Consider the following 24,731-nt stretch of genomic DNA (forward strand, 5'->3'; position numbering starts at 1 on the left):
AAAATGCATAAAACTATGTTTGAAACATCAACAGGAGGCAGCAAGAGTCGGTGCTAAAGGATATACAGAATTCCACTTCTGCCTCATGTAGAATAAACAGACATAAAATTTATGGAGATAAACATATATTATATAAATAAATTATACATTGACACATGTGTTAATTAAACTAAACTACAATGGACAGCAAGAGTCAGTGCTGAAGGATATTATATATTTCTCAAAACATTGTTTTATGATGATTCCTGCTCCTCATTCATATGCAAAAATAAATAAACGCAAAACAACAAAACAAAATTAAAGCTGAGCGAGAGGGCCCTGCATGTTTATTTGTGTGAAAGTATGAAACGCAAGGATTCGTATTTGGTTTATTTCATAACATATAGTTACATATTATCATCTTACATTTTGCAGTGTACAATGTAATGCATTTATTTTTCTCTATCTTGAGCATTTTATTAATCCCTGAATTACATTTCATTCATTAATAAGACCTTTTCTCATGCTCTCAGGTTTGTCCTTTGAAGTTCACCTGCTTGTATTGTCTAAGAGTACATACAGTATATGAGATAAGACTTTTTTTTTTTTTTTTGTTTAACAAAACATGTATTCAGTATGTACGTAGTACATAGTATAATTAAGATTTTTAAAGAAAATCAGGTTTCATTCATGTCACCCTTAATCCTAACCAATGACATGATTCCTTTACATATAACTTACAGTGTCATGTTAGTTAAAAAATCGTTATAATATGAATAAAAATGCTTAACAGTTTAAATTGTCATACTCAGTATAATGTCAGTTTCTACAAGATTCGAACAACAGCAAAAATGCAAAGTATCTGTACTATCATAGAGAACTAAACAATATTTATATGAATATAGACCACATAAATTAGCCCGACTAGGAACAATTAGAGGTATGAGAGGTTCAAACACTGCAGAAAATTGCTTTCAGAGCAACAGCCTACTTTAATAACCGTGCATACAGAATATTACTAGGCTGCATAAGTTCTATGATTTTAAATTAATAAATACTTTTATAAAATTAAAGATCCCAGACTTACTGTGTGTACTAGCCATAGGACAGATTTGTTTTTGTATCTTACAATCTTGTTATAAAAACATGTTTTGTGGGGCCCTTGATTTCTTGTTTTCATTTATTCACTGTCTGTAAATATTTATAAATGGAAGGGTTTTTCAGTACATCTTTCTGAAAAATGTGTGCGTGTTTTACTTTCTGACATACACGGATTGCCAAATCATTTTTCTTAATGAAAACATGTGAATTCTAGATACTACTTAGACACATATAACAGATCACTGAACAAGGTAAAGACAACCTACAAACACCAGATACACACATTCGTTTCTCAAGACTGTAATGAAGATATCTTTTCGAAAAATTTGTGTGGCCCTGAAAAGGGCCGTTTTGTTTTACTGATCTACAAGTAGGCAGTTTACTTGCTGCTGGTGTACTTGGTTACAGCCTTGGTTCCCTCAGAGACGGCGTGTTTGGCCAATTCACCGGGCAAGAGGAGACGGACAGCGGTCTGGATCTCTCTGCTGGTGATGGTTGATCGCTTGTTGTAGTGAGCGAGACGGGAGGCCTCGGCAGCGATTCTCTCAAAGATGTCATTGACGAAAGAATTCATGATGCTCATGGCCTTGCTGGAAACACCAGTGTCTGGGTGGACCTGTTTCAGCACCTTGTAGATGTAAATGGCGTAGGATTCCCTCCTCTTCCTGCGCTTTTTCTTGTCCCCAGTTCTCTGGGCCTTAGCCTTGGTGGCTGCTTTCTTAGCTCCTTTAGATCCGACTTTGGGTGGCATGTTTACAGAATGCTATCAAACTGAAAACGAATGAGTGTCGACTCGCGCCTCGCGGCTTATATATCGCACGGACGGATAACGGCGGACAGGTTCATTACGAACCCTCGAGAAAACTAGTGTTGTTCGGCGCGCGACAGAGTGTGTAAGATACGATCGTGCCGATTGGCTACACATTTCAATCCGCCCGCGTGTTTAAATAGGGTCGCGAAGGCAGTTTATGCGTTATTCGTTGAATTCATTTCTACTCGTAACAAATCAAAGATGTCAGGACGTGGTAAAGGAGGCAAGGTGAAGGGAAAGGCCAAGAGCCGATCATCCCGTGCCGGACTTCAGTTCCCCGTGGGTCGTATCCACCGTCTGCTGAGGAAAGGCAACTACGCCGAGAGAGTGGGAGCCGGTGCCCCCGTGTACCTGGCCGCCGTTCTTGAATACTTGGCCGCCGAAGTCTTGGAGTTGGCAGGCAACGCCGCCCGCGACAACAAGAAGACCAGAATCATCCCCCGTCATCTGCAGCTGGCCATCCGCAACGACGAGGAGTTGAACAAACTGCTGTCCGGCGTGACCATCGCCCAGGGTGGTGTCCTGCCCAACATCCAGGCCGTGCTCCTCCCCAAGAAGACCCAGAAGTCCGCCAGCAAGTAAAAAGTCTGTACGACTTTCAGCTAAACCAAACGGCCGTTTTCACGGCCACCCAAATCTTTCGAAAAGATGCCTCTATATAAGAGCGTAATTTAAGAAACGAAATGTGTTGACTTTTCAATAACTATACATGTAGGCTATATGTAGAGCACTATACATGACATGCATTTCTCCTCAGTCAAGAGAATTAACATATACAGTGTACGACCATTATAAAGTGAGTCATAATTGCATTTTTACATTAAACATTTCATTGAAAACCCAATTTTTATATAAAACTTGTTGTGAGGTCAATTATTTTTTTATTAATCAATTTTTTATTAATCAATTTTCATGACTTTTTCCCCAGTGAATCATGCAGAATTGATCAAATTTTCTTGTCTCAAAATGCTTTACAAAATGATACGCACAAATCATTGAGAATAAATTATGAAATTGTCAAGACATTAAAAAAAAAATTAAAAAAAATCCCTTGAAAACCTCAAATTATACTACGATTTCTTAACAAATTTTTATTTCCCACTATGAGCTACAGATAACACTGGGATAATGTTTTTAGAAAAATGCATTTTTCTAAGAAATATTTAGGGGAAAAATAAAGTTAGGACACACTTATGGCCAGGTATACAGTTTACCAGGACCAAATTTTCATTTCCCAGAATTCCTAGAATTTTGTTTAATATATATTGCAGTTTCTTCTGCATGATTTCACTACTATTTTCTGTAACTGTGATAATTTTATCACTCGTGCATCAGAAAGACCTGAAATGTTTTGAGTAAAATCTGTTTGATAGATATAATATAGCATGTTTTGTCCTTAGCATGTCATTTAAGTCTAGGTGAATGATTACTTAGCGTGACATGATATGTGTTCTAATACATTCAATGCCAAGTTTTGAATAGTTGAAACACCGGGACCCTTGGACCCATGTGTCACGTTGAATGACAAAAATATTAAAAATTTCAATTTATAATATATGTATTGTACACATAATTTTATATATAGTATTCAAGAAGAAAAGAAATAAATAGCGAGGAATAATGAAATCAGGATTCACTTAAATGGCTATTTACTGTATACACTATCTTGTTACACACATGGATAAACATTACGTTTAAATAATTTATTGATAAGCATTTTAGGAGTTTTACATGAGTATATACTTTTCCAATTTCTCAAAATGTAAAGGACATAATCTACCTATGGATTTATTGTCAGCTGAGCGAATGTTCTGAAATGGTGGTAATATTGGTTTCAATAATGCACTAAAATTGCCGAGCATTTGCAACATTTCACAAACGCTTCTGGGGCAACATTACATTATTTTTTTTTTCTCTCCCTCTCTCAAACGATGGGGGGAAAAAAATGGTAAATACGATAATGTACATATCACTCTCAGCATTTCATTTCCCACATATAGGCTACTATGTTGAAAGTGGACTAGTTCAGATGAATCTGGCTTATCTTATTTTGATTATTTATTTATTTTTTTTTTTTTAATACGGACGACACAACAAATGTACAGTTTAGCGCGAGTTAAAAGTGACGTACATAAAAAGAGGAAAATGTATTGAGCAAAATATTTAAAACTGTAAATGAAGTGTTTATAAGTCTTATAAGGGTATATTGATTGTCAAACTTGAAACAGAAAAATGTATTTCTATAGATCTTCATATCTTGTGTCTCATAAAATTTAAACTTTGCTATGCATGTAGATGTTAAGCCCTCTATTTTATTCATTGATACTGGGAGATGGAATGGTATTCCTAAAGAACAAAGTGATCTTTTAAGGTTGGTGACGAGATTCATTATATGTTTGGGGCTGCAAACCAAAAATAATCAATAATAATAATGATCTATAGTAATAATAGAAATAATACTGATAAAACATTGATACAAAAATATAGCCAAACTAGCGTCTGTTATTTCTCAAATAAATTATTTTTTAAGAAGACCCTGACATTATATTATGGATATTTCATACTGCTTAATGTGTGTAATTATGTTCCCCAAACGAAGTTGGGGAACATATTGTTTTTACTCTGTTTCTTATTATTATTTTTCTTTTTCCTGGGTACTTATTTGTCCGCGAATGATCTTGTAAACTGTTCGTCTGATGTAGGTAAAACCTTTTTAGGGTAAGTAGACATGTTATGTAGATTTGCGGAATCAAGGTCATTTTGCGCGCACGTGCTTGCAAGAGCGCGCACGTGCAACATGTAAAATGACCGATATAATTGATATAGCAGTAACTTTTCTATTTTTTGATGAAATGTGTTGAAACTTTGAATATAACAATATATTAGTATTATAGACAAGATGACATGGTCAAATTATCATGAACTCACGCGCATGCACGTGCGCTTTGCTTTGATTGGATGAAACAAAAATCTCAATATCTTATTTGTTTTTTGACTTAATACTTTGAAATTTAAAACATAGTCATACATTAAGATATCCTACAATATGATATAAAATAATTTTCATGAAATCACGCGCATGCACGTGCGCTGCAATCTGATTGGCTAAAACTTTAAATGGCTATAACTCCCTTGGTTTTCAGCCAAACAGGATGGGATTAAGAACATAGATAGTATTAATGGACCCCTACAAGAAGGTACGGTCATCATGCACATGCATGCACGTGCGTGCATGTGCATTACGTATGATTACAAACGCACTTGATTTAGCGTATTTTCGAATACTTTCTGATTAAATGTCTTGATATTAAGTACATTAAAATAAATCAATAGTGTACATACAATGATATGGTCATTCCGAATATGCATGCAAGTGTGCGCACGTGCAATGCAAAAATTTGCTATATACTTGGTATACTTTAGGAAAATCGTTGTTTAAGTTTGAGTTTAGTTTATTTGATGAAGCTTAGAGGGAATGAGGCACCAAAATGAAGTTGGGAAGCGTTTGGGGAACATCTGTAACGGTTCCCGTTACAATTAGCACTAGTTAAAATTCGTGTATCATAATAATACATTCTGAATATTATTTTCCTGTCCCCCTTTCTACAATTTCAGTCATGTATATCTTATTTGTAAATTTTAGGGAACAGATTCATTGTCATAGTCGCACAGCACCGATTTGATACCGGCATGACATTGTGCACTACAGTACACAGTCTTTGAGGATTTCTCGCAGTTCTAGGGGAAACTGATTATATTTTACAGGTCGGGAAGGTCAAATTAGCATTACTAAATGTGTCTTTAAAGAAAAATTAAGATATCTTTACTGAATTTTGTCCTTTCATGTGAACAATTTATCTTAAATCGTAACCTGAAATTAAATCGTGCCAGTTTGGGGGGCTATTTTGTTGAATTTGAACACTGCAGTAAGAACAATCTAAAAATGTAAATAGATAGAACGTTAGACAGAACTATAGAGTTGGAGATTCTCTTGATATATTTGGCAAAAGTTCCTCCGTTGAGCTGCAGCAAGGATGCAAATACCCACATTGAAACACACATGCAGGAATAAAACACAAACGTCTCGACACACTGGATGTTTTCTAGGCGGTCCGCGCTCAATGTAAACAAAAGCAGCAAGTGCGTGTGACCCAGGTATTTCACTGTTTGCAGTTCCCGGAGAAGTTAGTCGACGTTTTACACTCGAAAGTAGCCATGGCCGATACCGCCGCACCAGCAAAGTCCCCAGCCAAGAAGAAGACCGCAAAGCCTAAGGTGCCTGCTGCACACCCCAAGTACATCGACATGATCAGCGCAGCCGTTGCATCTCTGAAAGAACGTGGTGGCTCATCCCGACAGGCCATTCTCAAGTACATCATGGCCAACTACAAAGTGGGCAACGATGTTAACTCTATCAACGCCCACCTGAAAATGGCCCTGAAGAATGGTGTTAAAAAAGGTGCTCTGAAGCAAGCCAAGGGCACAGGTGCTAGTGGCTCCTTCAAACTTGGAGACAAACCCAAGACCGAAAAGAAGCCTAAAGCCAAAAAGGTTGCCAAACCCAAGGCCGCCAAGCCCAAGAAGGCCGCCGCCAAGCCCAAGAAGCCAGCCGGTGAGAAGAAGGCCAAGACTCCAAAGAAGAAGGCCGCCGCAGCCAAGAAACCAGCCGGACCCAAGAAAGCCAAGTCCCCCAAGAAAAAGGCAGCCGCCAAGTCACCAAAGAAGGCAGCAGCCAAGCCCAAGAAGGCCAAGACCCCCAAAAAGGCAGCAGTCAAGAAAACCAAGACTCCCAAGAAAGCAGCCGCCAAGAAATAAGCAGTTTTTGCATTCCAGGCAGACTGTCTACCTAAAACAAAATATATTAAAAAAGCCCTTTTCAGGGCTACCCACATTTTTAGAAAAGATGCCTCATTAACAGTCGTTAACGAAACGCGTGTGGATATCTCTCATCTGTCCTTTTAATAAATGGTGTTAATAAATTACAAAGTCAATTATAACATCTGATAAATGCCCTCGGTAACCCACGATAAACCTGGGATTATGGGATAAATCATATTAATATCCAGAAACACTTAGATAATAGCAGTCGATAAAATTAAATGATGACAGAAGGGAACATTTACAATTCCATTTTTTTTTTTTTTTTTGGTATTTCTAAATATTCTTAATAAGCATGGAGGTAATATATCTCAGGTCAAGTGCAAAATAAAAAAAAAATCTAAGACTCTATTAAATGTTGTCATGAAATCATAGAAATTTGAGGTTACTAGGTTTTGTTTTCTTATCAGTTTTTTGATTTATTCTCAGTGACTTGTGTATCATTTTGTTTTGCATTTTAAGACAAGAATACATATTTAACATCTACGTACATGTTATACACTCACCCACTGTACACTTATTTAAGTTTGGTGGGCCTCTTCTTAATGTCATTAGAACAGCTTGGCATTTAGATAATAATGTGTTTTAATTTCAGACAGTTCATGGAAAATAAAGTTGCTAGACTTATTGGTAATTTTTCATTTTAGATATGGAACAAGGTGTTTCCTATTAATGAATACTGGTAACGAGGTATGTGATAATTAATTAATGTGTAGAAAGCTCGTGTGATCATTGAAATTAAATAGTTTCAAGAAAACTCTTGCGAAAAAAAATATGCAGCAAATTATAAATACAAAACCTTTTATGAAAATTGAATTTTTAATACTTTAATGAGAATAACATTTTATAACTTTTCTGTACTGCATGTAAATAATCCTTTGTTATCACTTCCAAATTCCTTTTTCTTTCCTTTTTTTTCCATACATATTTTTGTAAAATTACAGTATGCAATAGAGCACCTGTGTAACACCTGTTGACCAATGTCTATAAACTTATGTTATTTGTTTATGGAAATATATATGTAATGTATGTATTAAGCTATATTTATGAAACACTTCAAATTATTTCAAGGTTTAGTTCTTTGACCTTACAAGTTTGACAAGACTTTGAAATTTGATAAAAAGTGTGAAACACTGGGTCCTTGGATTATATCAATATGTGCAACTTCTGCAAAGAAAATGAATGGAAACTGCAAATTATTGGAATTTTTCTAAGTCCAAAAAGACATAACTCTGTCCAAAATGGCACGATCATACCCAAAACCAAACTTGACTAAGATATTCTTATGATAAATCTGTATACCAAATTTCATTTCAATATGTGCAACCTCTACGAAGAAAAAGAATGAAAACTGCAAATTATTGGAATTCTTCTAAGTCCGAGGGGCATAATTCTGTCCAAAATGGCCCTATTGTATGGAAGGGAATTACCGCCAAAAGTCTATGTATCGTGCTTTTATTCTTATTCTGCCTACTTCTTTATGCTTTGTTATTATTGTAATTATATGTCACTTTATTGTTTTCATATTCGTCTTTATTACAGATTTCACTTTGACTTTTATCCTTCTTCATTTTGCCCTTACTTCTATGTTGCTTTATTCTAAGACTTGTAAATTCATTTTACTTTCTTTTAAATTGGTACAGTTTCTTAAATGATTATCTCGATTACGAACGTGAATTCAATCACACAAGGAATGAAGCATATTCAATGAAGACGAATACAGTTGTCAAAATTTTGGCGGTAATTCCCTTCCATACTATTGTACCCAAAACCAAACCTGACCAAGTTATTTTTATAATAAATCTGTATAACAAATTTTATTTCAATATGTGTAATCTCTGCGAAGAAAATGAACAGAGACTAATGGTGGACCAACAGACCGATCGACTAACGGACAGCTGAGCAAAGCAATACGCCCTCTCTTCTTCCAAGCGGTGCATAATACCGGTAAGTCCCACTTAAATTTAAGAATTTCATTGATGCACTTGAGTTTCCCTATATTCCTCCATAAACAGTTAAGGAACCTATCTCTCACACTGACGGGACCTTCTGAAGATTTTTAGTATGTTATGGGCATACTGTACAATGAAGTTTTACATAGGAATTCATATAAAGGGAAAATCTTTAAACATCTTATTCTCATGAACACCAAAGCCATGGTTTGTCATATTTATAAATTATAATATGGAAGCATCCTCAGATACTCTAGATTTAAGTTTGTACAAATCATGAACCCCCAAGGGTAGTGTCGGGCCATAATGAAAGATAATTCACACTTGTAGGGAAAAGTCACAGATAGTCAAAAACATATTAAGTCTTTGTGTGAAATTTTCGAAATTTTGACATTTCTCTCTTAGCCACTTGCTTTAAATTTTAAGGCATTAAAATTAATACCTTTATATGCTAATTTTTACACAGGAGCACCTGCAAAAACAGTGTGAAATGCTAAAAATAGATTATTTACAGACATTCTTTTTCTACAGAATAATGTGCTAAAAAGAACCAAAAATGTCAAATCACATTCAAAATTAACATGTATTTAAAATATTTGACTTGTATCTTTAAAATGAAGGCAAATTCATTGCAATTCAAATTGTATTTTTAACAATTCCGTCATGCATAATAGGCAATATCGTAAAAAGCCTTTGTGTGAAAATGTTGTAATTCATAAGTTATAAAGAAATAAATTAAAATTTTATTTAGTAAAGAAAAAAGTGATAAAATAAACAATATGAAGTTTTCTTTAATTTTCATACTCTTTTGTCATAAGTATTGACCTTTCTGCACTAAGACAAAGGTACGTAAGCACTCACAAACATAGGAATATTAAACAATTTTGTGAAAAACAAGTACTCTACTTTGATTAGTAACAACTTGAACTTACACAGATATAATCTTTTCTTCTTGATTCCGATCGTTCTGTACATGCACCTCACCCCTTTTTCCCCGTCAACAACCAATACTTATAGTACAATTGAACAATATTAAAGCAATATAGGTACAAGTACATTTTTTAAAAAAAAATCTTATTTTAATTTTCATCGAGGAAAAACAATTACCCGGTAATATAATGCTGAAATTACTAGTAAACATATTTTCCTGATTTAAATCGCTTTCTTTGCTGAATGTTATCTTTTCTTTTTGCACTTATATCAGCATATTATTGATGTATCTTTTCAAAACTGAAATTGCTAAGAACTATCAACCAACAGAAGAGAATTCTAATATTAACAAACTCATTCACAATTATTAATAATGAGTGAATTTTCTTTTTGAAACTTGTGTATGGTTATTGACTATTTACAATGTTAGGCCTAAATCACTGAGCTTAGCGAAAGTCAACAGGTATAAAAGAAACGTTGCTATTGTGACGTCAAATAACGCTGTTATGACGTAGAATGACATAGGTCCCCCCTTAAGCATCCTTTGTTAAGTGTAGATTCAACTTGGTTCAAATCATACCCCCTCTCCCTTTTAGGAGTAAGTTGGGACCACTATATTAAATGCCTTTAATCTTTTCAATCATAAACTGAATTTTTATTTTTTTCCTAGCCACAGTGATCAGGTGAGCGATGTGGCCCCTGAACCTCTTGTTAACTTTATGTCTGCAAAAGAAGGTATAAAAATCTTTTAAAAACTGATCCACACAAAAATATTGACCATTATGGTATTATCTTTCAAAAGATCCACAGAAGAGAAGTGAATTAACATACAACAAAAACAGTAAGCAAAACAAATTTATTTAGGTTGTTCCTAGAAATTTGATTCTTATAGATAGTTTTCAGAAGACCCATATTAACAAGAGTTATTTCCCATTGGCTGCCATCTTGGTGGTCAAATAGGTAATTTTTCCTCTTTGTCCTACCAAATATCAGAGTGTGTAGCAGAAATATTAAGGGGAATAAACATTATGAAATAAAGGAGGCTCTAACAAATGTATATTTTTCAGAAAAAAAATGCTTCCCAGCCCACGATTGCCAGTATAACAGGTTAAAGTTGGTTGAATTATGAAGCATGTTGACCCACAATATGGCAACCGACGGGAAATAACTCTTGTTAATTTGGGTCTACTGAAAACTATCTATTTACACAATTTCAGAAGAATAGAAATGTTGGCTAGTTGATCCAGCTTTAAAGTGTAATAACTAATAACTGAACAAATGATGTTTACCTAAACTAAAACACCACAAATGTGGGAAAAACAACAATAGAAATTCTTGACATCTTTCTTTACAAATTTTGGAAAAGTCGATGTTTTAAATACCGGTACATATCTGTGCACTTGCAATAAAATTTCTTTCCAATTTTGTACATCTTTGAAAAAACAAACTTTTCAGATGTTAAACGAGTCATATTGATTACTCAACTCATGATAACAAATAACTTTACTCGAATTGGTATGGTAAAAAAATCTCATGTAAACTTAGAGAAAATAATGCCTCGTTTCAAACTCATTCTTTAGTCGGTTTTAGTTTGGAAGGGGAAACAGCATTGTTAGAAGTACCATTACTCGCCTTTGGCACTTTTCTACTGCTTTTGATTTTAGCGGTCAGTTCTGCTTGTTTGTTGAGGAAGAACAGATTTTCATCCTCCAATAGTTTTAATCCCTGTGAACATGAATTCTTATCATTCTGTGTTTCATCTCTAGCCTTGTTCTTGTTCACACTCACTCTGTTCATCTTGTCTGGTTCATTCTGGAGTGAACTAGTTTTCACAGAATCGATGTTGCTCTTATTTTTTCCTTCATGTCTAGTGAAGTTATTATTGTTATCTTTTTCAACTTCATTGAAAGCACTCTGAGACACTGACCTTGAACATTCAGTTTTATCAACATTTATTTTCTCCACCTTTGAGGTATCCTCTTCACTTCTGATGCGCTTTCTTGGGGTTGCAGTTGAGCTATTCTTTTCTTCCCTCGAACTCCTTTGTTTTATCATGTGAGGGTCTGTGTTAATTTTATCACTTTTACTCATGTTTAGATGTCTCTTTCTTGACCCATGTTCTCTTTTCTGATTTTTGCTTCGTTTCTTTGTATCCTGTACACTGAGTTTTCTAGCTAGTACATTTCTTTCTACACAGGACACTTGGAGGGACACATTGCAAGAAGAAGGGCTGCACACATATGATCTGACGAATGAAACAAATGTTGTCAATGACTGATCATTTGCTGAGCTTGATGTACCTTTCTCACGTGATGACTCTGAATTACCATTGAAGTCAGGCAAAAGTTTCTTCCTACTTTGATAGGAATTCCTTTCGTCTCTATTTCTGTCTAGTACATGTGAAGAATCACACTCTTTCCTTTCTTGGTGCACTGGGTCATGAGAATAAGAATACATTGTTTTCTTAATTTCTCTATCCAAACAACTACTGAACTTTGCAGAATTGTTGCACTGAACTCCAGAAGTTTTGTTTAATCCTGAAATATTCTTAGTACAAAAAGACTTGAGTTTACCAGGTGTCTGAGTTCCTTTGCTTGAACTCAATTTCTGAGTCCTCTTTAAATCTGAAGAATTTTCCCGTGCTTCTCGGTTTTGACCAGGCTTTCTGTGTTTTGACTGTCTGTTCCATTCAATTTGTCTTTTGTCCAGTTGTGCAAGAGCAAAGCTGTCATCAATTCTCTGGAGAGGTACAACACATTCTTTTATTCCAGGATTACCAAGATCACTGCTCAGATACTTTTTACCTTGTTGGCAAAGTGTGGCACAAGGAGTACTCTGACAGGAATTTCTCATTTCCGTTTTCTGTCCATGATGTTCTCTGTTTACTTTTTTCACCATATTTGGAGCATCTCTCGCTTCCTCTTCAGATTCTGTTGCATTTGTTTTTCCTGGTGTAGTTTCTATATTCATACAGACATTAGATAAACACACACTTTCATTACTATGAAAAATGTCAGAATCACTGGATCTGGATGAAAAGGGACTCAGTGATGGTTCTTGGATGATAGTTTCTCCATCTTTATGATTACTGGTGGATTGTAGAAAAGCTTCACAATCTCTGGCTTTGGGTGAAGAATGACTAAGGGGTTGTTCTTGGATGATAGATATGCCATCAGTCTTGCAATTAATGGATGGTACAAATGCTTCACAGTCCCTTGACTTGGGTGAGAAATGACTCGGTGGTGGTTTTGGGATGATGGTTGTACTATCTTTCTGGCTACATGTATTAGTGGATGGTACAAAAGCTTCACAATCTTGTGATTTAGGTGAGAAATGATTGAGTGTTGGTTCTCGGATAATACTTGTCACTCCTTCCACATGGCTAACTGTGGACTGTAGAAAAGTCATCCATGTACAGTTGACTGTTTTGATGGATTGCTCAATCAAAACTTTCATACTCTGGATTAGGTCTTCAGGATATAAAGCAATACCCCCATTGCTTTTCTGGATACTACTGGAACACATGATAAAGGCTGCCACATTTGATAGAAGACTTTCAATATTCAGCATGAGAATATTAATCATATGAGTATTAAAGGTCATCACAAAAGTCTGATACTTCTGATTGAATTGGTCTATTTTATCCACTATTTCGGATATAGCTGCCAAGCTCTTGTTAAAGAAGTTGGCCTCCCGCAGTGTCCAATTGTCATTGGAGGCGTCATAAAAATGAGCAAATTGTTTCCTCATAGATTTAATGATGCTGTCTAAAGAACTGCTACATGCACTTGTTGTATGAGAGTTGGTCTTGTATTCTGCGCTGTACTTTGAAAAAACATCTGAAGCACAAGAGTTACAGGTATTCTTACACATGTCTGGTGTCCTGATATTATGGTGCACTCCTTGATTTGTTTCCTGAGGCAGTGAAGGGATTTCTGTTGGCATTGGTAGTTGTTCTCTGGCTCTGCGATTTCTACCCATTGAAGGATGATCCAGTTCCCTTTGCTCAGCATCCCTCAAATTGTCAACAAAGATTTCACTTCTGCTAAGCTTCTTCACACAAGAATAGTTATTGTTATCATTGATGCAAGAGACATAAACAGAATCCCCACAGTCAAAATCAGTACTGTCATCTAAATCAACAACACTATTGTCTTTTGAAGGAGTCACTTCTTGTGAAATTTTCCAATTATCGGGCCCAAACATCATGTTCAGAATTTGTTGCCAGTCAATTTTCACCTTTCATTGAACTGTCTCACCATTCCCATCTTTATTTTGCAATGAGTCTTGTTAACGGATGACTAGAGCTGAAATAAAAAAAAATCAATTTGAAATCCATTGCCATTTAAACATTAAATAATATATAATTAAGTAGGATGTGACTTGATAATAAACGGATATCAATTGACATTTCTGTGAAAAACAATTTAAAATACGAAACTAAAACAGTGATCTTTTATATTCAAAACAAGTGAATTATCAATATTCTTTCAAAAAAGTTTTCAATATGCATTTCCTATTTCTTTCTTTGTCAGAATGACTCAGAAATACTGATATCAACTATAATTTTGAGAACAAAAGGTCCAAGGGTCATTACCCTCACCTGATTAAATAATAACTATGGCCCTTCATTTTTTTATTAGCAGATTCTTTTATCTAATATTTTTATGGAAACCCAGAATATTCTTTGAACCAACTCTACCCAGGTGTCATGATGTGAACAAATATGACTATACATAGGTTTCTGTTTTTTAGCAGATCAAATTTCCAAACAGTCTTGAGTTTTTCATGGTACACATGAAGTTTTTGTCTTCTCATAATAATCTCAAAAATAGGGGCTGTCAAAAATCATGGTGAATACACATTCTCTTATGTTTAATTTCTTCAAAGAGTTTTATTGTAGTCTTATCTTTTGCCAAGTCTCACAGTTGGTGTTGAAACAGTCTGCAGAAGCATTTCCATTTTCAATTTGATCCTCTTTATAGTTCTATACTAGAATCATTAATTACCCTAGATACTTGAATGAACACTTTGTCAGGAAGCTTTTACATAATAAGTTTCATTTTTTTTCATAATTTTTGCCTTATTTGATAAGAAGATTTTTATATTTGTACTGCCTTCCATGTAACTTCTATTAACATGAAAACATGGATTACAGCAAGTTAACCAGTCACTTTATTGTCACAACAGTACACATAGGGGTGCAGATCCTAAAATTAAAGTTTGCACAATCTGAGAAAGAATTTAGTTTAAATAAAACTTTCACTAGCTAGCACACTGATGTCACATAAAATATATACTACAAAGGATTAGTGAAAGTCCAACTAAAGTCATTCAAATAAACCTAAACTATTTCATCAGGTTCGTTGTCAACATTGCAATACAGGAAGATCATGAAAATTGAAAAATTGACTTATTTATTCAAGATTACACTAACTGCATTTAGTTCAAAAGTGAAGAAATTATCCCAGACTGACATAAATACAATTCCAACTGACATCAATTAGTTTAATATCCTTTAACTAGAGCAAAAAGACACATTCTTTGCTCATGACCATGAATCCCTCCAATTTAATATTCAAATAAAGGAAGTTATGATCATGATGATTGAGCATGCTCAGTAAAAAGTCGTGAGATATAAATAAATAGTTTGAAGCAAAACCCGCCTGAGTTAAAAACTGTCTCCCTGGGACACGGATTCTGTGCCTCCAAATGGGTTTCTGTGAGTGAGGATTCCTCACTTTCAGACACAGAAGCTGTGTCCGTGTCTTGGACATGCAGAACCTGTGCGGCCTTTTAAAATTCCCATGCGGATTCCGTGTCTTAGCCGTGCCCAAGTCGTGCCTATTCCGCCTCGAACTTTCGTACGGGTACAGGTATCATTAAAATCTTAATTAAAATATTACTAGCATGGATTGTAACTGATAAAGTTAATCTTTAACAGAAAGTAAATGGACACATTCATATAAGATTTTTAACTTTTAAAATTCTAAAACTAAGCATCAATATAAAGCAATGTGAAGTTAGTTTGGTTTCAGTCACCATTTTGGCATCCACAGTTACATCAGGGGGTTCTCTAAAGGCCATGACCTAGATCTAAACAAATGCACAGATCCCTTGACTCCTTATATGGTATATGGCACGGCTTTTTTGACACGGGTTTCCAAAAAAACCATGTTTCCATATATGGAAAAGGACACGGGTTTACAGAATCCGTGAGTCCATATATGGAAACTAGCACAGCTTTCTGACACAGGTTTTGTAAAACCATGTGATCTCATTTAAATATTTCGGCCAATATCCCGTGCCGTGTCCGTGCCTCGACCACTTTTAGGCACGGCTTTCCATATATACTTTACATAGGAGCACGGAATGCTAAAGCACGGGTTTCTGGAGACGGAATCCATGCCTGAGCCGTGTCTAAGCCGACCAGACTGTTTCGTACGGGTCAGATAATACAGAGCTGCACTTCATCAAAACTAAGATTGAGTGATTGATTGTATACTGTTTAACGTCCCTCTCCAGAATATTTCACTGATATGGAGACGTCACCATTGCCGGTGAAGGGCTGCAAATTTAGGCCTATGCTCGGCACTTACGGCCTTTGAGCAGGGAGGAATCTTTATCGTGCCACACCTGCTGTGACACGGGGCCTCGGTTTATATGGAAACCAGGACCGCCCCATTTAGTCGCCTTTTACGACAAGCAAGGGGGTACTGAGGACCTATTCTAACCCGGATCCCCACGGGGCCATCAAAACTTTTAAGAAGAGAAGCGCTTAGTGAAGATATGACATTAAACAAGTTGCTAGAAACAGTGAGCACATTGGAACTGGCAGAAAAACAAGCATCAGGAATTGAAAATAATAACAGTCCCAGTACTGTGAACAAGGTACACCATACAAGGACAAGACAAAGGACTCCTCAATGGAAACCAAGACAGAACTCAGAACCCAAAGCACAAGGTAGGCAAAGTTCTAAGTGTTATAACTGTGGTGGTCAATTCCCCCATAAAACAAAATGCCCAGCACAAGGACAGTTCTGTAATAATTGTGGCAAGAAAAACCATTTTGCTGCCGTTTGCAAGTCAAAACCCCAGTTTAAAGGAAAACATGTCAAACAAATTCAAAACTTTGAGAAGGATGACGAATATGTATTTAGTGTAAAAAACAAATCCACTAAGCAACCGAAGTCAGATGTTGTGCTAAATGGCCGAACTTTTCAAATGTTGATTGATATGAGATCCATTGTAAATATTTTGGACGAAACCACATTTTCCAACCTTTTTTTTTTTCTTCTATAATTTATTGCTTTTTGAAAACTTTTTTACAAAAGGAAAACATTGAGAGAGAGAGAGACAGAGTGACAGAGAGAGAAAGAGAGAGAGAGAGAGAACTGCAGAGGCAGAGAGAGAGAGATGATTAAGAAAATAAATCAGTCAATGGCCTCCAGCTTTCATCAAAAGATTCTTTTTCATTATTTTTATAAGATATATATTTTTGTAATTCATGCATTGTTTTAATAGAGGATATCAACCCATCTAAGGAGATGTTTCTGTTTGTACAGACATTTGTACAGATAGATATAATGTTTAATTTGTAAGGCAATAATATTTTTCAGTTTATCAGTTCTCTGCACAGAGCCTAATAAAAACTCTTTTTTCGAAAAAGTTATAGTAGTGTTGATTTTAGTGAAACAGTAATTTGCAAAATTCTCTAAAAGAGATTGCACATGTTCACATTCCCACAACAAATGTTCTATTGTTTCAGTTTCTATTTTACAGAAGGTACATGTTTTATTATCAGTTTTATTAATTTTGTGTAGGAAGGAATTTGTCGCTAGTATTTTATGGTTCATTCTAAAATGAAACCACTGAAGTTTGGTGTTTTTTGTAATTTTGAATGGAAGTAAATAAATTATCTCCCATTCACCACTGCTCAAGTCAAATATTCTATTCCAGGAGATTTTACCCAACGGTTCAATTTTTTGTCGAATGAGTATTTCATTTTCCAAACTTCATCAAAAACCTGACTTACGGAAGGCAAATACCAAGATTTTTGCTTATGGCTGCAAAAACGACCTGAGGACTCTAGGATTTTTCGTTGCGACAATTGAATCTAAATCCAAAGTAGCTGCTGGAAAATTCTATGTGGTCAACGGAAATTCGGGTACACTTCTAGGATACGAAAGTGCCATGGAGCTAGGTATAATTCCAACAATCAACCGCTTGTCAACAGATGTAGGAGAAATATGTGATGAGTTTGGAGACCTATTTCAAGGAATCGGGAAGATAAAAGATGTAAAGGTAAAAATCCATGTCGACGATAGTGTAAAACTAAATGTTCAGCCACACCGACGGATACCTTTTCATTTACAGAGAAAAGTAGAAGCAGAATTGAAAACTCATGTAGGACTGCACAGGTACAAACGACTCAGTTTTGGAATTTCATCAGCTGCCGAAATTTTCCAAGAGACTGTCAGTGAATCACTTCATGGTCTACAAGGTGTCTAGAATATGAGTGATGACATCATTGTATACGGTGAGACACAAGAGCAACATGATATGTGTCTAAGATAAGTTATGGAACGACTGAGGGAGCGTAACATAACACTAAACCGACCTAAATGAGAATTCAACAAACAAAATTTATCATTTTTTGGATACATATTCTCTGCAAATGGCATATCGGCTGACCCAGCTAAAGTTAAATCAATCAGTCATTTTTCATACTAAGAAACGAACTGTGCATTGGTAAATATGAAGACATGGAAATTCTTCTAAGAGGTTCTAGACTTGTAATTCCATCATCCTTACAGAGGAAAATAGTCGATATAGCTCACAAAGGACACCAAGGCATTGTTAAGACAAAACAATTGCTGAGAGAAAAGGTTTGGTTTCCTGGAATCGACTTAATGGTGGAAAATCTTTGCAAATCGTGTATCCCCTGTCTAGCATCTGTTCCCGCAAAAAACGTAGAGCCTTTGAAAATGTCAGATCCCAGACAAACCATGGGGAGAAGTAAGTGTAGACTTCTGTGGTCCATTTTCATCTGGTGAATACGTACGTGTAGTTATGGATGATTTCTCCAGATATCCAGCAGCAGAAATTGTTTATTCAACATCAGCCAGAACAACAAAGACAAAACTGGACAAAATTTTCTCTACACATGGTATTCCTAACATGGTCAAAACAGATAATGGACCTCCATTTCAAAGCCATGAATTTTCTCAATTTGCCAAATATTTAGGGTTCAAACACAGGAAAATTATTCCTTGTGGCCAAGGACAAACGGAGAAGTAGAGAGACTCATGAGGACCGTTGGCAAAGTTATAAAAGCATCAAATGCAGAAAATCGAAACTGGAAACAAGACATCTACCAATTCTTAAGAAATTACTGTGCAACACCACATTCGACAACAAAGATACCACCAGCCAAAGCTCTATTTGGCCAAAGCTCTATTTGGACATTATATTAGGTTGAGAATACCTGAACCTCCAAATCAACAAGGAATGCCAGAAATTCAAAAAAACGATTTGAAACAGAAAGAAAAAATGAAAGTCTACGCAGACAGGAAAAACAATGCGAAATCGTCATCACTGAAAAAGGGAGATAAGGTCCTTGTAAAGCAAAACAGAGAAAACAAAGTCTTTACACCATACAACATTAAACCTTTAGAAAGTATTGGTACAAAAGGATCAATGACAACTGCAAGAAATGACGAAAAAATCATCAAAAGGAACTCGAGCGCATTTTAAGAAATTGAAAGACCTGAGCAAATTGATGATGATAATGAACCCCTTAACGGTGTGATCAATAATGACCAGGAGACAGATACAGATCAAAAAGAATCTAATATGTCCCCAGCTGACCCGCCGAAACTTTCAACCTGCGTAGTTCAATCATTAGCCTCCGGAATATTTACAGGTTATGTTTCAGAGATAACAAGTCGTGTTGAGGCATAATAATCCTCTGGCTTGTTAGTAGTATTATGCTGTGTCAATTAGAAATGTGTAAATGATATGAGGTGACTGATTTCAATTCAAAACAAACTGAACATTCTATATACAATTTGAACTCTATCAATATTTCAGTAATAATTAACCCAAAAGACTTGAATTAATTAAAAATTTTATTTGTGAAATGTAATTATTTAAAAAGTTTAAGCCACATTTTATCTAAAGGAAAAGAGGGATGTAATGTCCATTGAAATCATTCATACTGAAATAATTATCTGTAATTGAATCTGACAGTTAGCCGTGAAGTTCTTACAGTATGTTTATGTTTCTGAAGCTAAAGCCAATATTGTTTATATTATAAATTGGAGAGCATGGGAAAGTTTTACTCTGTGTAAAAGTTTAGTCAGAATAAATTAGTGTAGTATTAGAACCAACCACACCGTGTTATGTTTTGCTTCTCAGTAAGCAATTTTACAGGAAACAGCATAGTTTCATAATTAAAATAAATATCAAACTGCAGGCCTTCCCGGTTAAATAAACAAAACGCAGCTGAATTGAAGCTTCAACATAAATGGCAGACACATTATACAGAATGTAAGACATTACAATACGAAAATATCCTAATTTCACCCTTTCTTAATTATCTCCCCTTGTAGTGTTTTCCCTAAGAACCGGCTACTTACTAAATCCTTTGAAATAAAATTAAATAAAAATTAAAAATTTTCATTGTTGTTATGACAGAGATTTTTTCAGTGGTTATGAAGATCTTGAAATTTTTAAATACTAGTATTTAGGTTGACTTACACAAACTACAGACAATGGATAAATTTCTATTAATTATTAAATAGTTTTCTAATTGCTTAATATAAACTGAAAAATGAACACTTTCACATATGAATGTTTCCTTATTGAAGCATTCAAATTGAAATTTAACAGCCTGCTCATTTAAGATGCAATAAATCACTGTGACCACTTGGGAAATTCTTCTCCTTGATAGGTGGATATCCCAATGGCTAATAAATTCAACCCACTGGCAGCCACACAGATGTTATCAGCAATTAACTGCAGTGACCAGTGATACCAAGTTTAGAGAGGGAGATCTGCATAACACAAAAATTTCCCCACAGAATGAAGGAGTGCTCAATTTCCTATTTTATGCATAATGGCCATCTGTTGTTTTTGTAATTTTAATAGATTTCAATACACCCCCCCCTCCCCCCCCCAAAAAAAAATCATTCTTGCAAATATGCATAGGAAATATGGCAAATGATATATATCTATAATGGAAATTATTATTAATTATTAAAAAAATGTGAAGATTACAAATTTTTTTAATGACCAATCTTTTACTATCCATATAAATGTATAAGTTATGCATCTCATCTAGCCTAAATATTTTAATTGCCCATCTGGCCCCGATTTGGTAATAAATGGTATTCTATTCTTCTATTGTTAATTATACCTCGTAAAGTGACATAGTCACAACCAACATAGGTTTTTAAAGTTGGCAAGATAAAATCTTATGATGGTGTTTAGGATACACCAAAGGCTTTCCTCAAGACTTTTGTTATTAATTCAGAGATTTTTGGTTAAGAAAAGGATGCTTATAATCACATCTTTATAATGCTTGAAAAATTCTTGCTGATTATATGAAATGGTTTTCTAACTATTTAACAATAATTAAACATAAACACTACCACATGTGTCTGAATATTCCGTTACTGAAGCTTCTGATTTGATCTGTGACTGCCTGCTCATGAAAAGTGCTGTAAATCACCGTGAACACTTGGGGAATTCTTCACTAGCCAAACAGAGGTTATCAGTAATTAATTGAACTACTGGGACTCTAGATTTAGGGAAAGAGATCCAACAGGTCACAAATGGCCATAAAATGGGAGGTGGAGCTGAGCTCTTGCTATTTTGCCAGGAAATCTTTCCGTTTCAGAATTGAACCAGTTTCACTTAAAGGCCGGTTTACACTATGCATCTTGACACATGCATCTAAACACATGCTTCAATTTTGCCTCATGCATCTTCTTATTTACACTATGTGTCTTGATGCATGCATCTTTAGAATACTTTGTAAAGATGAAATTTATCTACTTAAAAAAATAACAATACCTTCAAATTTCATTTCCAGATTTATTTTAGCTGAACAAATCATTCTTAATTTCCTTAATATGATAATTCTTGGAAGATATAATTTATATTTAATCCAAAACAAAACTCCTCTAATATTATAATAATCAGATAAGTTTTTCTAATTGTAGTTTTAATCGGTATTTTCTGTTTTTGTGTATCTTGGGAAGCTATTTTTGAAACTATATGAAAAAAATAAGGCTCATGATTCAATATCAACTCTGACCTTTCTTTTCATTGGTCAGTTCCATGCATCTTGAAGCATGGAAAAGAACAAGTTCTATTCCATCGTTCAAGATGCAACACCCATTTAATTTGACACAAGGGGCTTTTACACTGTGAATCTTGACACATGCATCCAAGATGCATGTGTCAAGATGCATAGTGTAAACCGGCCTTAAAAGCACCTAAATACAGAAAAGAACATCCCATTCTTAAGAATATGCATAGAAAATATGGATAAGTGACAGGTATCCAAAGCTGAATCTCCAAAAGGTGTCATTATATTGCTGGCTTTGGCAGAATATGTTGTGTAATGAGTTTTTGCCATCTGCTGTAATGTAAGATCAGAGTTGGTGGTATTATCCAGGTATTATTTAAAAGGATTCAGCTTCCTTATTTATAGACCAATTTCTCTGAAAACTGACTAGATTGCATCTCAAATGTGTGTTCACAAAAATACACATTTTGGATATCTTGCTTAGTTTTAGAATTATTAAGGGAAATGTAGATAGGCTGATAAATTGGTAACATTGAAGGACAAATGAATATAACTTTTGAATTAGAAGATTTATAAAAAAAAAAATTCAGTCAGATATGTTTTCAAGTTAATCTTTAATCTTGTCAGAGGCAAAATGATGACTTTAAGTCTAATATATAAACCCCTTGATGTAGGGACTAGGGAGAGGGCTAAAATAGGCTGAGCCTAGCTGCTGCACAATCCTATTGATAACATCTTTGAAGAAAATATTGTTTTAAATTAAATTAAATTAATATTTGAGTCAAAATATGAATAATTTTTTTACCAAGATAAAAATGACAGTTTGAATTAGGATCATTATACATAGTAAATTTAACAAGCTTTCAAATGATATATACTTTTATTTGTTGTCTTTTATAATGAAAGAATTACAAGCAAATTAAATTTTGCCCTTTGGATATCTTTGGTGTATCCTTAAAACCCCAGGCTTTCTTTTGCTTTCTAAAAACAATCTTTAGCTCCTGGGGCATAAGCAAGGTTTTGATTATGAAATAAAATATTCATACTCAGCGATAAATTTATTTTTAAAATTAATATATCCCTAAAGAAGGGAAATCTCTATATATGTATTTCCCTTTTGACACTGTGATGGAAAATTTAATGTAACTTAAGGCCATATAAAATTAATCTTTAGATTCTCATCCCCGCCCGCCCCTCTCAAAATGTCCCGCCCCGATGTTTTTTATTTTGATTTTGGGGTATTTTCATGTAATTTTTATTCAGTAAGAATTTGGGTCAAAGTTTAAGAGTTATCTCCCGTCTGTATTAAAAGTCACGTGTCGCTATTTATAGCAAAAACGCGGAGAAAAATCGGCAATAAAAGCAGTTTAAATGTGTAAGGAAAAGATAATTTGTCAGTATAGAGAAGGCAGAGAAGAAAAAATAGCAGAAACACATATAGATACCATCACTGGCAGGAGCAAGTATGTAGAGAGATTGTAACTAAGTAAAAATAGACGAGGAAAATGACACCTGGTCAAGTAAATATATAACGATCTCCAGCTGTGTGACTTTGCTTTGAAATAAAAAAAAATCTACAACATCGTAGACAGACTTACGAGAAGGCCTAGATTTTTCAGTACAATAATTATTAGAACATTTATAGGCCTAGAGATTTTGCAAAGTAAGAAGTCACGCATACACAATTTATTGGTATCCCCACCTCATTTTGTTAAGGGTGTGCCGTATAATGTGTACTTGATAATTTGTTAATTAACAATAAATATTTAACTTTTAAAGCAAAAATTTTCTTTAAATATTTAAAAAAATATGAAAAGAATTAAATCTATTCATATTTGCATTAAGGTAGTGAAAAAAATGTGTACGGGGCGTCCATTGTTTTGTTGATACTTAGGCCTATATTTAAATTAACAATTATAAAAAATAAAAAATAAAATCCGCCCACCCGCCCCTAATTTTTAGCAAATTAGGATGAGAATCTAAAGATTAATTTTACCTGGCCTAACTGGTCTAATTTTAAATAGAACTAGTGAGGTCCAGCACAATACCCTGACAAAGGTATATAGCTTGATCAAGGTATTACAAATACCTTGATCAAGGTATTTTATGCAATGAAAATACAAAAAAAATAATAAATACTCAAAGTCGAGTTCTGAGTTGTTGTCAGTAAATTCACTCATGCATGTAAAGTACTCAAACACAAATAATTCAGTATAAAAGCATTTCGTGTGAGGAGACCTTCTTTTATGTTGTCTTTTTGGTACCTGAGTATTTTACATGCCTGAGTGAATTTACTGACAACAACTCAGAACTCTTTTTTTTTTTTTTTTTTTTTAGAAATTTTTCGTATTTTCATTGCATAAAATACCTTGATCAAGGTATTTGTAATACCTTGATCAAGCTATATAACTTTATCAGGGTATCGTGCTGGACCTGCTAGTGCTAAATAATCTATTTGTTTTAAATCATTGGTAGAAATTCAAATACATTTCGATTTATATTTTCAAACAGGTTTTCTGTCAGATTGATTTCCGATTAGATATACTGCAATTACAGCTAGACACTCTTTGATCTGCATGGCCATGATCACGATCGCTCACACAAGTCTGCAGAGTGTCTTATTAATTAGATGTAATGCAAATGCTAGATAAACTCTTCAAACAATTTCTATTCTGATAATCGATTGCACTTACCAAAAAATTTAAAAAGTTGACATCGTTACTTCAAAGTTTAGCGCGTGAATGTCGTTTATGGCTGCATTTAA

General features: G+C 34.7%; 5 protein-coding genes across 5 annotated transcripts; 3 read left to right on the top strand and 2 right to left on the bottom strand.

The window, feature by feature from the left end:
• Positions 1-216: 216 nt before the first annotated feature.
• On the bottom strand, positions 217-1,940 carry LOC134259977 (histone H2B-like). The gene has a single exon (XM_062742568.1). The coding sequence runs from the start codon at positions 1,829-1,831 to the stop codon at positions 1,460-1,462; it is 372 nt and encodes a 123-aa protein (XP_062598552.1). The 5' UTR covers positions 1,832-1,940; the 3' UTR covers positions 217-1,459.
• Positions 1,941-2,056: 116 nt separating this feature from the next.
• Positions 2,057-2,779, top strand: LOC134259976 (histone H2A). Its single transcript, XM_062742567.1, has one exon. The coding sequence runs from the start codon at positions 2,093-2,095 to the stop codon at positions 2,471-2,473; it is 381 nt and encodes a 126-aa protein (XP_062598551.1). The 5' UTR covers positions 2,057-2,092; the 3' UTR covers positions 2,474-2,779.
• A 2,987-nt stretch (positions 2,780-5,766) lies between these two features.
• LOC134259971 (histone H1-delta-like) lies at positions 5,767-7,003 on the top strand. Its single transcript, XM_062742561.1, has one exon. It carries the CDS (start codon positions 6,107-6,109, stop codon positions 6,704-6,706), a length of 600 nt encoding a protein of 199 aa, XP_062598545.1. The 5' UTR covers positions 5,767-6,106; the 3' UTR covers positions 6,707-7,003.
• Positions 7,004-10,492: 3,489 nt separating this feature from the next.
• Positions 10,493-24,718, bottom strand: LOC134259978 (uncharacterized). The gene is made up of 2 exons (XM_062742569.1): positions 24,661-24,718; positions 10,493-13,958 (listed from the first exon to the last, which is right to left on the bottom strand). Exon 2 carries the CDS (start codon positions 13,858-13,860, stop codon positions 11,221-11,223), a length of 2,640 nt encoding a protein of 879 aa, XP_062598553.1. The 5' UTR covers positions 13,861-13,958; positions 24,661-24,718; the 3' UTR covers positions 10,493-11,220.
• On the top strand, positions 17,644-18,162 carry LOC134259974 (uncharacterized). The gene has a single exon (XM_062742565.1). It carries the CDS (start codon positions 17,644-17,646, stop codon positions 18,160-18,162), a length of 519 nt encoding a protein of 172 aa, XP_062598549.1.
• Positions 24,719-24,731: the final 13 nt, after the last annotated feature.

Source organism: Saccostrea cucullata, unplaced genomic scaffold, assembly GCF_032062105.1.
Source record: "Saccostrea cucullata isolate Sc308-1 unplaced genomic scaffold, CSIRO_AGI_Scuc_v1 ctg1505, whole genome shotgun sequence".
NCBI lineage: Eukaryota > Metazoa > Mollusca > Bivalvia > Ostreida > Ostreidae > Saccostrea > Saccostrea cuccullata.

What these genes read in the sequence shown, in the direction of transcription:
- LOC134259977 (XM_062742568.1), bottom strand. Translation starts at nt 1,831, where the DNA reads ATGCCACCCAAAGTCGGATCTAAAGGAGCTAAGAAAGCAGCCACCAAG.
- LOC134259976 (XM_062742567.1), top strand. Translation starts at nt 2,093, where the DNA reads ATGTCAGGACGTGGTAAAGGAGGCAAGGTGAAGGGAAAGGCCAAGAGC.
- LOC134259971 (XM_062742561.1), top strand. Translation starts at nt 6,107, where the DNA reads ATGGCCGATACCGCCGCACCAGCAAAGTCCCCAGCCAAGAAGAAGACC.
- LOC134259978 (XM_062742569.1), bottom strand. Translation starts at nt 13,860, where the DNA reads ATGATGTTTGGGCCCGATAATTGGAAAATTTCACAAGAAGTGACTCCT.
- LOC134259974 (XM_062742565.1), top strand. Translation starts at nt 17,644, where the DNA reads ATGAGTATTTCATTTTCCAAACTTCATCAAAAACCTGACTTACGGAAG.